The sequence below is a fragment of the Indicator indicator genome, chromosome 14 (assembly GCF_027791375.1).
Source record: "Indicator indicator isolate 239-I01 chromosome 14, UM_Iind_1.1, whole genome shotgun sequence".
Taxonomy (NCBI): domain Eukaryota; kingdom Metazoa; phylum Chordata; class Aves; order Piciformes; family Indicatoridae; genus Indicator; species Indicator indicator.
Genome location: NC_072023.1, coordinates 6,265,377 through 6,282,072, shown reverse-complemented (window position 1 = coordinate 6,282,072; position 16,696 = coordinate 6,265,377). Strand labels below are relative to the sequence as shown.

The window sequence follows — 16,696 nt, the reverse complement described above, 5'->3', positions numbered from 1 at the left end:
ATAGAACTACTGCTGGTTTCTTAGCATTTGTGCATCTTTGTGAACTTGTCCCTTAAAACTTCTCAAATAATTCCAGGAACCCTAACTAGTGATAATTGAGCTCTTCACTTGCAATATGGTAGCAGTGATTTGATCAGTCACAAATAGAGACCTGATATAATCAGATCCCATCTTAGGAAGGATGAATTAGAGCTGTAGGGTTTGGCTTTCTTTGGAAAGTAGTTTACCTTGCTCTTTGTTCTTCATCTCAGCAGGATTAAAACCCAGCTAATGATGAATGTTTCTTAAACAGCAGTTCAAGCAGAACTCTGAGCAGTCAAGTGCCCTTCCTTCTCATTGCTTTTACTGTTGGGATCAGCTCTTTTCTGGCTAGGTGATAGGGATTGTGTGTCTTATAAAGGATTGCATATCTGTGGTGCTTTTGTCTTCAAGCCTGTGAGCCACTGAATTCTGATGTTCTTGTTTGGTAATGCCACCTCCAGGATAAGTTGCCCAGAAAGACAGTTTAAGAAACTTTTATAACCTTTTGAATCTTCAGGTGGAAAACAGTAGAGAATAATTTATAGGTCTTTGCAGTTGTTAAGGCATGCTGTCATCTAAAGTTGCTTTCAATGAGTTTTATATAGATTTTCTTCTGAGCCAGGGAAGGAAATACTTTTATACCAAGATTCAGCTGTGGTGGAGCTCTGTACCAAAGGAGTTATGATAATTTCCAGAAGAGCAACATGAGATTATTTTAGCTGTAAGCTTTTGTCTTGATAAAAGTCCAGTTAGATCCATGTCACTTTTCAATGTTTTAACATCAGTTCTGCTATGGAAAGCAATACTACACCTGATAGAAAGCTATCAAATTAACTTTTTTAAATTGCCAAAATATTGTCTTGACATTTGGGTGTTAAATAGGAAATACCTACTCATCTTTGTTCCTTCCCTTGTCCCCTTTCTTCTCCACCACAGAAATGCGCTATGCAACCGTGTACTGGAATAAAGCTGAAAAAACACTTCAGGTCAAGAATGTACTGGACAGGGGTGGAGATGCCTATGGTTTCTACAATGACACTGTACAGACAACAGGTTGGGGAGTTCTGGAGATCAGAGCAGGCTATGGCCATCAGACCTTAAGCAATGAAGATATCATGTATGCAGCTGGCTTCTTGGAAGGCTATCTCACAGCTCCGTAAGTACCTCAGGAAACAACTTTCATTGGATTTCTGTGCACTTGCAAGATTTTTGTTTGTTTTTTGCTTTCCCTTAGCTGCCATCCGTTTAAACTAACCATACATTTTGCAGTTGTGTGCCATTCCTTTAATTACTAGCAGATAGGAAGTGTGGCATCATCCATGGGGTTAAGATGTGCTCCCTCCTCATCGTGCAGGCTCTCTTAACACATTGCTGAGATAGATGAGTGCTCTACCTTTATTACTGATAAAGTAATGTAATCACAGAATAGTGTAAGTGTAAGGAAGTGTATAACCCCTGTGTTGTAAATAATTACCAAAAGGTTGCAGAAAGAATAGTTCTCCCCAGCTTGTAGTTAGGTGGCTGCTCTACAACAGATAAGACAATCAAAAGCAAATTGGGCAGGGTTGCTAGCAAGGGCTGCAGGGCTTCCTTAAGGATCTTTTTACCCAAATGCTGTCAAGAAGCTGCTGGGGAGCACATGCTGAAACTTCACAGCATGGGGGAGTTTAGTCTTTCTTGGACAAATTGAAGTAACTATGCTGATATACTGATAGGCCTGAGGGCAGACTGGTGTGTGTCTAGAAGGGTCACTGTGTTCCTGAAAGCCCTTTGAAGAGAAGATGAGGGACTGAATCTCTCCCACAATCCAGACTGGCAGAATTTTGTACTTGTTATGAATCCAGAGCAGTGTTTGTGTTTTTATTTAACAACACCCCACTCCAAACCAACAACAACCCCCCTAAAACTCAAACAATTGATTTTAAAAAAAAACCCAAACAGCCCCAAATCCTGTTCTTTCCTTGACAAAATTGGTAGACAGAATGTCACTATGACATACTAACTAATAAGATATAGCTGAGAACATGATGTGTGGCTTGTTGATAAAGGAAAAGATGGAGCTTGTTCACCTTAGTCATAGGAAAAAAAAAATTCCCAAAAATCTGATGCATGGCTAGGGAATACTTAGGTGATGCTTCACCAGCTTTCCCTCCAGGACACTAAAATAAATATCCATGGGCTGGATTGAATAGGCCAGCAGAGAAAGGTTGCCTGTTGAACAGTTGTCAGTTACAACTGCTGGACAAAATGGGATTAATTTAATTAGTAAGACATTTTAAGATGAGTTAAGGCTTCTAGACAGTTCTCTGATCACATAGTATGTTAGTGTGACTCTCAACTTGACTTTACTGGAGAGGCAGCTAGGAAAGGATAAAGGAAATCCAGTGAAGTAATATCAAAACACTTCTGAAGGAAAAAGTAAAGGAGTCCCACAACCTGTACTCCAGGCAGGAAAGGAAGTACATGAGAGAAGTAGATGTACACTGTTGGATTATTTGACATGGGAGGTGGTTGTTATATGCTGTTCAGGCAATTTGTTAGCTGTGTATGGATCTGAGAGGTGCTAGCATTACATTCACAATATTGTTAAAATTGGGTGTTGCTTCACTAAGGCTTTACCTAGGTGTACTCATCTCTGGTTAAGCTATAGCTTAAATGTAAAGCTTGAGCTTTGCCTTACTACATAGAGAGCCCAATCCACAGTAAGCCCAATTAGATGGCAAATAATGTTCTAGTAGCAGCAACCTACACCTTCTTCCCCTTCTGCCTGCACACTAGATTTGTAGTCTTCTTTGATGTGTTTTAAACAAACTTTAAGCATATGCCTGTTTCTTTAAACATGGTTTGAATGTGAAGCAATATCTGCAGGGACTTTATCTGATGTCTTAGTCTATGCTTGGGTTTAGTGGAGGGAGTTTTTCTTCTTTGTTTTTCCACAGGTGTTAAGATTCACAGAAGTGAAGATATTTAGCAGGTTACTCTGCTCAAGCCTTTTGCCTTCTTTAGGTTAGGTGCTTACTGTACTTTTGTTACTGTAGGGCTCCCAGCTGCAGCACTGAGTGACCCTCAGAGGTGATGTGGAAATTGAGGGTTCATATCAGTGTGGAAAATTAGGGTTTCAGACTTTGGCTTTTAAGTGAAGTGGGAAACTCAACTCTTTAAAAGGAGATTTAAGTGTGAGAATGGGTTAAGATGGAAAACTGGAAGTTTTGCCTTTGTTTTCTGAGGAAACATTTTGAGGAACTATACAGAGAAATCCTCAGACACTGCACAATCTAAAAATTCTTTTACCATCACTGACATGACTATGTGTGCCTGCTGAATTTGTTTTGGCTCTGTCTTTGCCCCATTGTACATCTGTACCTGCAATGGAAGTGTATTTCTCACTGAGGGTTGTGAAAAGAAGCTTTTTTTCTTCAGGTCTTGTAAAGCTGTTTTGGATAAAGAGGGCTTCTCTTTGAAGCTGAGAATACATATTGAAAATGCTCCAGCTAAGGAGCAGAGATGAAGTGGTGATGTACTCCCTGATGCCTGAGAAGATGGAGAACCTATTACTTCAGGACTTAGCTTAGTGACCTTGTTGGGGTTTTTATTCAGCAAATTGCAGCTAATGAATCCTCTTACACTGTATTTGCAATTTCCTGAGCCATGGGAGCAGTGAAAAATCACTAAGTTTGCAGATGCTAAGATTGCTCTCAGACCTCCATTTCTCCTTGTTTATCTTGCCTAGAGATTCACAGAATCCTAATTAACAAGCAGGCAGATGTTTGTTCCTTGGGACAGTTACACAAGATTTTTTGAAGTAAAACCAGAAAACAGAATCACAGAGTGCTAGGGATTGGAAGAGACTTCTGGGGATTGTCTAGTCCAAGCCCCTGTTAAAGCAGGTCATACTGGATCATGTCCAGATGAGTTTTGAGTATCTCCAGAGAAGGAGAGTATACAGCCTCTCTGGGCAGTCTGTTCCAGTGCTTTGCTGCTCTCAAGTTTTTGCTCATGTCCAGATAAAACTTCCTGGGTTCCATTTTGTGCTGGAACCATGTGCTCATTGTTCCATGTCATGGTAGTGGGCACTACTAAAAAGAGACTGGTCCCATTTTCTTGACTCCCACCCTTTAGCTATTAATAAGCATTGAGAAGATCCCCTCTCAAGCCTTGTCTTCTCCAGGCTGAACAGCTGGAGGTCACTCAGCCTTTCTGTGGTGTCTGGAGATGAGACAGTTGTTTTTATCACCAGTCTGTTGCCTTTCTTATGTAAGGTCCAGTCCTAACATTCAGACAAAGATGTTTGCTTTGGTTTCTTTGATATAAATTTTGTTTACCTATTACAAACAGAAGTGTCAATGGGGCCTCACTTTACCTGGGGAATGGCAGACCTCATCCAAATTCATGACATTAAGCACATGCTTTTAGTCAGTTCCAACTGGGGCATTCCATGTGCCTAAGAGCAGTACTTAATTTTGAAGCAACATTAATTGTACTCTTCTCTGATACAACCTCAGCTGACCTGAGTCCTGTCATCTTCCTCTGCAATTTGAAGAAGCAGGACTGTGTTTTGCTGTTTTTTACACTTCGAATTCTTGCTTTGTAGTTGCCTTGCATTTGGCCTTAGATACAGATGCAACATCTTAACCTTACTCTAATGATCCAGTTTACTTCAGAGGATAATATCCCCATGTGCAAGCCATGCACATAAAAGCTTTGTTAAAGAAAAGGAAACCAAAACTGGGCAACTAGGGATAAAGAAAACTTAGTTCTGGGAACTGTATATTCTAACAGGGGACTTAAAAGAAGGAAGGCCATTAAAGAAGCTGTTTTCAGTCTCCTGATTCTGAGCTAACCTAGTCTTTACATCAGCCATCACAGCTTAAAGATACTAATAGTGTAAAATCTATCTTGTGTTGCATAACCTTTGAGTGCAAAACGAAGAGCAGAGTTGATAGCTGAACCTGGAAATCTGATTGTCCATTCTGGCCTAGGCAGTGATTAGTGTAGTATCCTGGCTGGTTTTATCCTACTCGTCTTGTTCTCATCCCTAAAAGACATTTAACAAATAAACTGTCTTGTGCTATTGGCTCCTCTGCTCTAGTGCCATGAGAGCTCTGGCATGGAGTATGGAGTATGTTATGGTTTAATTTCCTTCCTAAAATGACTTGGGATTTTTCTTTGACAAATTGTATGTGACTGCAGGGTTAGAGACTGTTGATCTGCCTCTTCTAGCTCTTGAAGAGGACAGAGTTGGTTCTGATTACATAGGCTGGTGTTAGCTGGGAGAGAGGAAGCTGTGGAACTAAAATTGGTACTGTAGCTGCAGTGTAATGAAAGATGTAACTCTGCCAAACTGCTGAACACTCACCGGTTTTGCCCCAGCACCTGCCTTCCCAAATCCCTCCGATTTCTGTCCATCCTTGCACTGATCAGGCCCTTCCGTGCACCAGTTCATCCACTCACACTGTAGAGAGCTGCCTTCTTGCACCAGCTCTGTTGGTTAGTGCTTTCTCTGACTGTGTGCAGACAATGAGATTTGGTAGTTGGAATGGTGCCAGAACTGAGATAAGAAGCAGCAGGGTCATGCAGTCAAGTTCTTAAACAGCTGGGAATGAGGCAAGGGACAGAAAGAGAGGGAAGAAGGTCAGTGGATAATTCTTTAATCATTAGCAAACCATTTGGTCATCTCTGGCTGTCTTTCCCTGAGGGGAAAAAGGGAAGAGCTCCTGTCTTCATCCCTCCCATAAGAAGTTGCCCTTATGAGTTATAATACAGGGAATTCTCTGCTGCTGGCAGGTGCTTTCCTTGAGGCTAGTGTCTGTTTCTTACTTCTGTTTTCTTTCTCTCAGCACTTGGTGGGAGCTGATTTTACTGATGACTGAGTAGTTCCATCAACTCCAGATCTCAGCAAAATAATTTTCTGCTGATTTCTGCTTAAGTTTGATGCAAATTAAGAAATTTTGAAGTTCAGTTTTGGCTTGAACCAGAGAATCACATTCACCTAAAATGCAATTTTTTTGCAGTTGATTTCATCTTGAAATGTAAAGGACTTCACTTCAATGAAATAAAAAGCCCCAACCAACCAAATAAACCCTTACAACTTTTGTTCCTGTAAGTTAATGGGGATGAAACAGTTAACTGAATTCTACAACTACAGAAAGTTCACAACAGTTTTGATCTGAATAAATTTGAATTCATTAGCATGAGTGGGAATTTCTGTAGTAACACATAGGATCAACTTAGATACCTCTCTTTTAAGGAGTGTTTAGCTTAATGAGAGAGGAAGAAACATGGTTAATGGTAAGTAAAACCTGGTAGATACCAGGCTGAAGTTACCTCTCACAACTGAATCAGCAAGTTATATTCTTTTCACCTCTGTGGTTTTGTTTTTTTGGTTCCAGGTAGAGTAGCTCTCTAGTAAGCTTTCTGTTGTGCTTTAAATTAATGTGCTAATGCTTTCAAAATGCTTTTGACCTACAAATATCCTCTGAATGTGAAGTTGTGCTCTGAAGTAGTTCAATTTCATTCTTGTTCATCTCTGTTGTGCAGCAGTTTATTTCAAATCAGGACAGAGACCTTTGTATGCCAGCACATAACCTTTCACCAAGGTCCAGTAATGGTGGGGGTTGGAAGGGACCTCTAAAGATCATAGGTATTAGCAAGGTCACTTATTTTAAGTTAAATTTCAATAATCCATTTGTGTTACCTTTGCTGTTGGACATGCGCTGAAGTAATTTCTGTGATTAGGAAAAGCTTACTTTGTGGACTGTGTTGCTTGTCTATCAATGCGTTGATCAGTGGGTTGGTAAGCAAAAGGAAGGGAAGATGCAAAAGAATAACTTCTGCTCCTCTTGTTCTTTCAGGCACATGTATGACCACGCTGCAAATATGTATCCACAGTTAATAACGAATCCCACGGTTCGAAGCGGAGTTCAGAATTTTATGGCGTATGTATTCAGTTATTAGCAAAGAAGTTATTCAAGGCTTGGGGGCTGTAGGATGACAGAATTTTTGAGGGTGTTTGATTCTCTTCCTTACGAAAGAAAACATGTTTCCTTTCCCTCTGAATACCATTAGTATGAAAAAAATTTTTCTAAGTATACATGAAGAAGGGCATACGCCTTTCCCCAGTTCTGAGTCTTTCAAAGAAATATTTAGAACCATTGTTACAAAGGAGTTTGGATAATGACAGTAAATTCTGAAGGTCATTCTGGTCAAAATTACTTTCTAAAAAGCTGCTATTTTGGATGTTTTGCTGAACACTGTGGTCTCCTGGCACCTTAATCTTTTTAGCATTGTGTATGCTTTCCTTTCTCTGTTAGGTTAGCATTTTGTGTGTTCTACCAGTGACTTAAATTCTGTTCTAATTACAAAAGTCCTGATTCCCTTTCCTCTTGAGCTGTATAAATCAAAAATAATTCTGCCTAAATAATGCAGCTATGCTAGTGGGAAACTACAAGTGGGAGAATAACCAGGCCCAGGTACTGGGAACTCAATTGCAATTGCCAGTTATTTAGATCTCCTAGGACTTGTGTTTTCTTCCATTACAAATACTTCGGCAAAACTTTGATCGTTTTCTGGGTACAATTTTTCTCCATTTTTCCTTAGTCTTGTGCCTTCTTCAAGGACTTGTATAGCTGACTAATTCTGTTATTGGTGCACATATATAAAGTGGATTTGTTTTAGTTTATCCAAAAAGAAGAGAATAAAAACCTTAGTGCTCCCTTGCTATCATTTTTCTGGCAGTGCTGTCCTCATGAGGAAAATGGGAAAGCTACCACGTGAATGTTATCAATGTGAATGTTTTGTTTCTTTTCCAGAGTGACTCAGCAGAGCTGAGACGTGTTGTTAGATGGAGGGGGCAATACCAAGTGGCCTTGTATCATTTTTGTGTTGCCCATATCTTGGATTCCTGCATCACTGCTTTACTTCATATCAGTTTTGTGATATGGGCTGATGCATTCTGATGGGTCAGAGCGTTCTAACCATGTCCCTGTTTCCTTTGACATACTTCTTGTTACTTCCAGAAAACTAAATGTGGCTGGTTTTATCACCCATATACTACTGGAAGAGTTTGCCTCCTCATCAGGTTATTTTCTCTCCTTTTTGGTGCTGCACATTGTGCTGGTTGGAGAGATACAGGAGAATGGAAAGAGGCTGAAATCTGGACTACACTTACTCTAACACCTCTTGATCTTCTGGGGGCCTTTGTGCATAGCAAAACAGGGAACCCTGAGGGATCCATAGAATGCTGTCTGCTTTTGCCCTAAGGTCTGTGGAGCTTGTGTTGCCTTAAGCTTTAAAGCTGGGTTATTTGACTAGTAACCTCTTGACTGGATTTGGCTCAAGGGGTGTTTGTTTGGCCTCCCACCTTTTTCTTGGAGATGCAGAGCAGTGTTTCTTGGCACAGTGGCAGTGTTTGAACACCACCAGAAAGCTTTCATTGCACTTGTACCTAAGGGAGAGAAATAGGCTCTTCAAAGGTCAGTCTGTTTTATCCTTAAATAGGCAATTAAAATGGAATGGTTCATCTGACTGGCCAAACATTTGTTGCCCTTTACTGACTTATATAAGGGGATGCTAGATCTGATGTAGCAGAGTCCCACAAAGGAGTAGAGTTCAGCTCTTCCTTTGATACCCAACAGTAGTGTGCCTCTACCAGATTGTAGTATGTTGCATGGATCTGAACATTTATACCCAGAGGATATAACATTTATGTCTGCAGGATTTCCAAAGCATGCTTTGCCTCAAAATACTGGGAAGGTTGGATCATCTGGGTCCTAATACATTTGTACCTTCCCTGCATTATCAATTATACTCTAAAACAAAACCAAGAAAGTCCCAACCTGTTTGTTCCTCTGCAGGAAACAAGATCAATGGACAAGACAACAGATCAGAAATAATAAGGATGACCCCTTTTGGAGGCATGCTGGCTATATTATTGAACAGTTGGATGGTCTGTACATGGGAGCCCTCGAGTGGGCTAAACTGCACGAACAAACAGTAAGATTACTGCACCTCTTTTTCAGTAGCTGGGGATGGGATGTCAGAGGACAAAGAAGGGAGAAGGAAATGTGATAGTGAAAAAGAAGGGTAATTAATGACAACTCATTGTGCATGCCCTTCTGCAACGATTTCAGGGCTGCTCAGTGTAGGCAATGTGGCTGAGCACTCATGTCATGTCACCACAGATACTTTGCACTGAACTTTGAGCCTTGGGTGCTCCTGTGCTGATTAGATTGGGGGTGATTTTTGTGTCCACACTGAATGCTGGAAGGACAGACACTTCTAAAAATGCTTGCTGTTGTCACTTTGCAATTCTTATTGAGCAAATGACCCTCTGGTTATAAAGAGTAGCTGCAACAGCATGAATCAGCATGTTGGGAGTGTATTAAAGCTTTCATTCTTATTTCTAAGCATCAGATTTGAAATCTTAAAAGCCTCTCTTGTTTTGGAGTATGTTTAACATTGCTAAATGTCTTCTCATTGGTCTTCCAAGTCTCTCATTACAAAATATATGGTCAGTGCTGTGGCAGCACTGGGGGTAGGTTTTGTTTTGTGGGTTTTTTCCTTTCAAAAAAAATCAATTAGAATTGTGTTCAGAATCATAAGCTTGTGTGTAATAGCAAAACTTTAACTCCAGTGGAGCTGTGGTAATTACAGTGCTGTCTGTAAGTCTAATGTCTAATAGGTTTCTCAGTTGTGAGAAGGAGGACTTGAGTAGTTGAACATTTTTTTTTGTCTTGGTTTAACCATAAGAGTTTAGAGAAGTTGGGAGTCCTGAATTACAAACAGTTGGGTTTTAGTAAAATGCACGTCTTGTGTAGAACTTATCTTGGGGCTTTCATGAGTGGGGAATCAGTTCAAACAAACAAACACATCCAGAATGTTCACAATAATGGAAATATCCATCCTGAATTCCTGATGGGCCTGAGTAATCCTCCCTGATGGGAAGATAGTAAGAAACCTTGACTTTCTAGCAAAAGAGCTCTTTAATTCTCTTTAACACCTGTGTCTGAAGAGCCCTGCAAGGGCCATTAACATTCTTGGCTGCTTCAGAATCCTTTCCATTGAGATGTGAGGAGGGGAAGCACTAGTTTGTGTCTGAGCTATTTCTTCATAATAGGCACATCCTACCTGCACATCTGTTCCCTGGTACTTATGTAGCTGTGTGTTTGATACTAAAAGCACTGACTTCTGAAGTGATTGAGTCATTTTTATCCTTTTTTCCAGAGATCTCATCAGCATGCCTGTATAAAAATGGTGCATTTAGAGGAAGTTCAGACATGTGGTTCTGTCTGAAAAACTTTTGTCCTCTCTTCTTGAATTATATACAGTGGATGTATTTCTTTCTTTTCCCAAATATGATGGGATTTATTTTGACTCCTTCCTATGGCGCTGACAGTTTTAGCTTTGGGCATTGTTACCTGTGTAGGCATTTCTCACTTGAGATGGTGCTACAGTTTCCTGTTTGCCAAAGCCAAGCAAGTTAACATCAATCTCTTACCTTTGAGTATAGCTTGGACAGTTGCTCTTGCACCTAGATGTTTGGTTTTCCTTGTCATCAGAAAGATACCTGGCAGCTCTGCAAAAGTACTTTGTTGGATACCGTGCTAGCTTCAGAGGCTTTTGGGAGATAAAGCTACAATAATGCTACTTGTGCACATATTTACTGCTCTTAGGATCCCTTTCAGCAAATAAAGAGCCTGAAGATTGCTGTTGGGCTTAGACAAGCAATAAAAACAGGTGAAGATGCAATGTTAGTGTCTAGTGTTTTAGCTTTGACACATCCACACTTGCCTGAGAATCAACCCAGCTTCTGTAAACTGATGGCTCTTAAAAAATCCAAACAAAACTGACAAAGAAAACAAAAAACCTGGGGAGACCAACAGTATCTTCCTTATGTGATGGGATTAAACAACACCTGCTCTCCAGAGAGAGGTTGTTTTCAACTTTGTTCTTTGGTTCAGTTTTGTTCTTGGTCTTTTCTTTTGATCTTTCTTTGGGCAACAACTGCAGTAACAAATATTTCCTATTTCCATTGTTCATTTCTCACCTTTAAAAAAACAATCAAAGAAACTTTACCGAAGGCCCCCCCCCACAAATTCTGAATGTTTTTAAAAGCAAATCTCATTCCTATTTCACATTTTCCTTAGTGCTTTGAGAGTCTTTTCTTTAGTAGATACAACTTTTCATTCCTTAAAAAAAAATCCTTTCTATCTGTGTAGTGTTCTAGGATTGTTGTTACTATTATTTGGAACAAGTTTATCTTCAGTGGTGCAATCGTTTGGGTTCATGATGTTAATGAACATCAGAGATATTGAGAATATGTTGTGTGTGGGTTGTGGTGGTTTTATTTTCTTTTAACACCACAGAACCCTGCAAATGAACCCAAATGAAAACAAAATGCCCCAAACCTGCCAAAACCCAGCATATGACAAGCTGTATTTTGTTGCCTGGTGTTCTAACTGCTATCAGAAAAATCTGCCTACTTCTCAATTAATCTGATTGCTCTGTGTGTGCAGAGGGCAATTTTCCCCCACTGCCCTAAGCTTAGAAGAAGAATAAATGTTACAAAAGAAAGGCTGGGAAGCCTTTTTCCTTAACTCCCAAAAGATCAGCTATATGGGGAAGAGAATGGAAGGAGGAGATAGATTTTTGGAGTTCTTGCATTCCCTCCCTCTGGCTCCAGTGAATGCTCATACATGGATAGAGTGCTGTCCTCAACACTGGGAAATTGGTTGGTTGACAAGAATAGGCCAAAAGATCTAAAGTGGATGGGGAAGAGGTGCTGTGTTTACAGAGTCTGTGGTTTTCAACACTGAGCAACGTTGTATAAAATCACTACAGGGATGCTGAGTTGCCTGAGTGTATTCCGGAGAAGGGCAGTGAAGCTGATGAAGGGTCAAGGGAACAAGCCCTAGGAGGAGCAACTGGGTGGGAACTGGGATGGTTCAATCTGGAGGGGAGGAAGCTGAGGGGAGACCTCATTGCTGAAAGGAGGTTGTAGTGAAGTTGGGGTTGGTCTCTTCTCCCTGGTATCAGGTGATAGGACAAGAGGAAGTGGCCTCAACTTGCACCTGTGGAAGTTTAGATTGGGTATTAGGAAAAATTTCCTTATGCAGGGAGTGGTCAGGCATTGGAACAGGCTGCCCAGGGAGGTGGTGGAATCACAGTCCCCGGGGGTGTTCTAGAAACATGTAAACGTGGCACTTCAGAACATGGTTTAATGGCCATGGTGATGTTAGGTTGATGGTTGGATTTGATGACCTTGGAGCTCTTTTCCAACTGAAACAATGCTAATGATTCTATGAAAGTTTCTTTTCCAGGAGAATGGAAAGAAGCTGTTTCATTCAGTAGCTAACCTGCTTTGAATTTTACACATTTCATGTGTCAAGGTTTCTTATCAGTAGTACACATAGCTTTGCAAACTTGCAAGTAGTTGGAGTTCTACATTTGGTGAATTAGTTGATGTGTACTTTAAGGTGTCTTTGAGGAAGGCAGGTGAAAAAGCCTTTCCATTGTCCTGTGCAATGCATGGTAGTTTAAAGCTGTGCCAAATCCATGTAATGCCTAAAGGAGAGTTGGGTTATTTGCACACAGGTCGCTCTGAAGTGTTCCATTTTTCTGTTCTCCACTAAACTTGAGGTTTACTTCACTTGAATGTTGTAGCCCATTGTGTCTGCTACAGATAACTGAGCCTTAATACAGAAGGAAAATTTGGACTCTGAACTGTTTGATAGTGGTATTGGTACATATTTGTTATTCCAATATGTATGAAGCAAGCTTGTTTTTAATTGCATGGAGCCTGGTTTCCTGCAGGGCTGTTCTGAGTAGGGGCTTCCATTAAGAGCTTCATGGAGGCAACCTATATCGAATTTGATAGTTGCAGGTATTGTAAAGAACAGCGGCAAAACCCGAATACATTTTCATGTTAAAGAGTGACATTATTCCATCTGGTTTAGCAGCATTTTCTAGCCAGTAAACAAACCCAACCCTTTTGTCAAGACAATTTCTGAAGGAGGGGCACTCAAAGAACATCAAGCCTTTTCATCTGCCTAATGCTCTCCCAACGCTGTGATTAATCTGGGGCTTGTCTACACAGGGAAATTGCTCTTGAATAAGAAGGTGTCAGAGTTTTAAATACAGTGATTCTAGGACAGTTCTCTATTTGTACTTCCTTATTTTGTATGGAGAATGCTCACCCATGGGGAAGTTACTGGAAAACAATTGTTAGAGAATAACTTCTCTATTTTAATGTCCCATGTAGACAAGCCTTTAAGGTTGTCTCTCTCCTGGTCTGCCACCCTTTCCAAGTTTTTCTCCTTAAAGCTGATATGTCAAGCTTAATTTGAGTTTGTTTGGTGTTTTTTGGTTGTTTGTGGTGGTTTTGTTTGTTTTGCTTTGTTGGTTTTGGTTTTGGTTTTTTTTCCTGCTATTCAGGATGGTACCCTGGAGGAGCCACACATTCTAGCAAAAGAACTTTCTCCTCTTGCCGTAGCTGTACCTTCTCTCTGCTTGTCAGTTTAACTCATTCATTCACTCTTCAGGATGTAACCCAGACATACAAGGGGTTTTCCTGTGATTGAAAACTGTAATATGCCCTGCATGGGTTATGATGCATGCTTATTTTGTGCAGTTGTTGCTAGTGGACCCTGATTAACTCCTCATAGAGAAGATTCTCCATATATGCTGGAAATCAGCTGTAGTTATTCCCAGGCAGTTACTTTCTGCCTTGTGTCAGAGAGCCTTACCTTTCAGGTCACTCTACAAACTCTCAAGTTTGGCCCTGCATTGCAGACACCTGAGTCTTCTGTTTGAATGCATTCTTATACTGAGGCTGGAGAGAAGCTCTGTGCTGTGCTGTCACTGAGCATCAGGCCATCTTAAACACAAACCCAGGTTTATCCAAGCAGAGTGATGAATTCTTGGCAATAAATTGGAATAAAATTTATTTGCCCCTTAAAAGGAGAATAAAACCAGAACCCTCGTGGATGTTTAACAATGTAGTTCCTCTTCTCTGATATTTTGGTTGGCTTTGGGAGCTGGCAGTCTAATCTCACCCGGTGGAGCCCTAGGAATTTACATAACCTTTGCCTTTTTTCCCAAGTGGGTCTGACAGCTTCTTTGGCAACTTTTTTTTTCTAGCTTGAATGGGCTTCCTAGTAATTACTGAATTGTGGACTTGGAATGACTGTAAAATAGCACAGAAATATGAAACTTCTAGAAAACACACAAGCAATTCCAAACGATGCTGCAGCAGCATCAGCATAGCTACCTGTAGGTGTTGCAATGAATTCAGGTTTCACAAAGGAGATCATGGAGTGGTAGCAAATGGATGGCAAGGACAATTAATATGTCTCAGGGCTGGCTGGGCATTCTCAATGCAGTCCTGTTTGCTCCCCTCCTGGCAGTACTCTGCAGTAACTCTCCAGTAATGACGGTGTAAATAAGACATTGGGAAGCAGCTTCTCTGCATTGTGTGGTGGGCTTGCCGACCTTCAAGTGCAGCTGGACGGGGGAAAATTGATGCTGAAACAGTGCCAAGTCTCTTTCTATGGATTCCAGTGAGACAGCAGTTGTTGGGAGTGGTTTATAAATGATTCATACCAACAGGTTGCTTAAAACTATCCAAAGATGCATCTCTCTGTTTTTCAGTTGTGGCCTTAGGTGCTGCCTGTTTGGGTCCTTACAGCAAACCAACGACGAGCTAAAGCAATACACCGAGGAAAACTTGCTTGGATTTCTTCCTTAAACTGTAGCTGCTGTTAGGGCCTTCTGTGATGTGTGATTTCAGTTGAGATTGGCTTATTTCTCTCATTTGTCTTGGTAAATGTTGTGGGAAGGTTTAGTCCCTTCCCCTGGGATATATACTTATTTTGGTTTTCCTGTTGGTTATTTGCTCTGCCAAAACAGCAGATGGATAACACAGAATTCTGCCTTCTATATAAAAAGTAAATGACCTTGGTGCTGTTTATTTTTTCACTGTCCTTGTCTTCCCTTTATTGGAGTTTGTAGACAGGTGAGCTCTATGGTTTAATAACAGTGATTTATATTGCAAGCAATCTGTTTCCTTGCTATGTGATTATGTCCCATTCTAAAATTACTGTTCATAGCCCTACAGTGATGTGTGTTCTGACTTCTTTTCCTTAGGCTTTGCCTTAGCTCAAGGCATGGTGCAAACAAGAACAGGAAAGATTGAGAAAACAATCTTTGAAGGCTGAGGTCTGACCACTGTAAGGCTCTTATTTTTTAAGAGGTTCTGAAGAGCATGTTGCACAATGAGCTGTGTGTAGTTAACCCTGGCTAGCTCCAACTGCAAGGGGTTTTCAAAAGCACATAGCAGAGTGCCTTTTGACTGACTTCCTTTCTTCAGCTGCTTCTGTACTTGATTAGTATTATTAACGTATCTTGCTGGCCTCATTTGTTTCCTCCTCAGTCCTGAGCATGGCTTAAATTGCAGTCTTTAAAAATCCCCAAATTCTCAAGAGTGTTTATTAATGTAAAGCTCTTTGCAGGCATCTAGGTAAAAAAAATATATATAAAATTTAGATCTTGTTACCCAAGTGTAACAGCAACAGCAGACTGCTGTGCTGTTTGCAAAGACACACAAAAGTTTCCTCAGCTACTGCTAGTCTCCTTTTTTTTCCTTAGAAATGTTAGCATTAGTAATGCCACTACAAGGGCCAGACCCTTAAAGAGATACCCAGGTGCCACACTGGACTTGAGCATCTAGGCCTCATGAGCAGGTATTTCATAAACCATGTAAGAGCCCTTTCCTTTCAGAGCAAAAGAAAAATTCTGACAGCTGGGACTGTCTTGATGCCTCCCTGTTGAATGTGCTTTCTGTGGTTTCTCTTTTCTCCCGTTCCTCAGCCACTGAGCACCTTTGATGTCCAATTTCTGAATGCAGTTGGAGACCTGTTGGACCTCATTCCTTCGTTATTTGAGTATTCTACACGGAGCAGACAGTGCAACGTGGAGTCAGGAGGCCATGGGAAGTATCAGTGGGATATGGGTCACTGCTCTGCACTCATCAAGGTAATCACCTTCATCTCCAGTAATTGTGTTGATTTGTAGTGTCATGGCTCTGCACTTCTGGAGTCTTCACTGTTTATGCTGCATGTGCATAAAGAGACTCCTGTCAGCCAAGGTGCTTCTAGGCAGTTGTCATCTGTACCCCAGTAGGAATTTGGGTCCAGTTTTGCTCACTTGTATTCAAGGACAGGAAAAACACTAAACCCACTGAGATGGACAAATGGAAAGCTACTCAAATTGCTAGGGAGTGGGGACCCACCATAGGGAGGAGATGGGAAGAAAGTAATTGTTTCACCTGGCCAAGTGAAGCCTGAAGGGCAGTGTTGTGAATGTCTACAGACACACTGGGCAGGGAGGCAGGGAAGAGGATTACTGGAACTGAAGGACTGTGCTAGCACAGGAAGAAATGGGTGCAAGTGGCTAATGTTTTCTAAGTGTTGACAGTGGTACTCTGGGACAGCTTTCCAATGGCAGTAATGACAGAAAAAATGCTTTTCAGGAATGTGTCTGATACATCATGGTGGCAATTAATTTTTTCAGTTAAAGTGATCAAGGATCTAGTCAGCATATGGAGACTCCATGTATCCTAGAGGAACAGTGTTCACATCAGATTGAGAAGTGTTCATTCAAGCATTTGCCTACAACAAGA

At 40.9% G+C, this 16,696-nt stretch overlaps 1 protein-coding gene across 1 annotated transcript in view; it reads left to right on the top strand.

Annotated features, from left to right (window-relative positions):
* Positions 1-16,696, top strand: part of PLBD1 (phospholipase B domain containing 1) — a 36,146-nt gene that overhangs the window by 7,565 nt on the left and 11,885 nt on the right. Inside the window, exons 2-5 of the mRNA XM_054386941.1 lie at positions 958-1,177; positions 6,873-6,956; positions 8,874-9,012; positions 15,886-16,050. Coding sequence (XP_054242916.1) covers positions 958-1,177; positions 6,873-6,956; positions 8,874-9,012; positions 15,886-16,050 — 608 coding nt within the window. The remainder of the gene's footprint in view (positions 1-957; positions 1,178-6,872; positions 6,957-8,873; positions 9,013-15,885; positions 16,051-16,696) is intronic.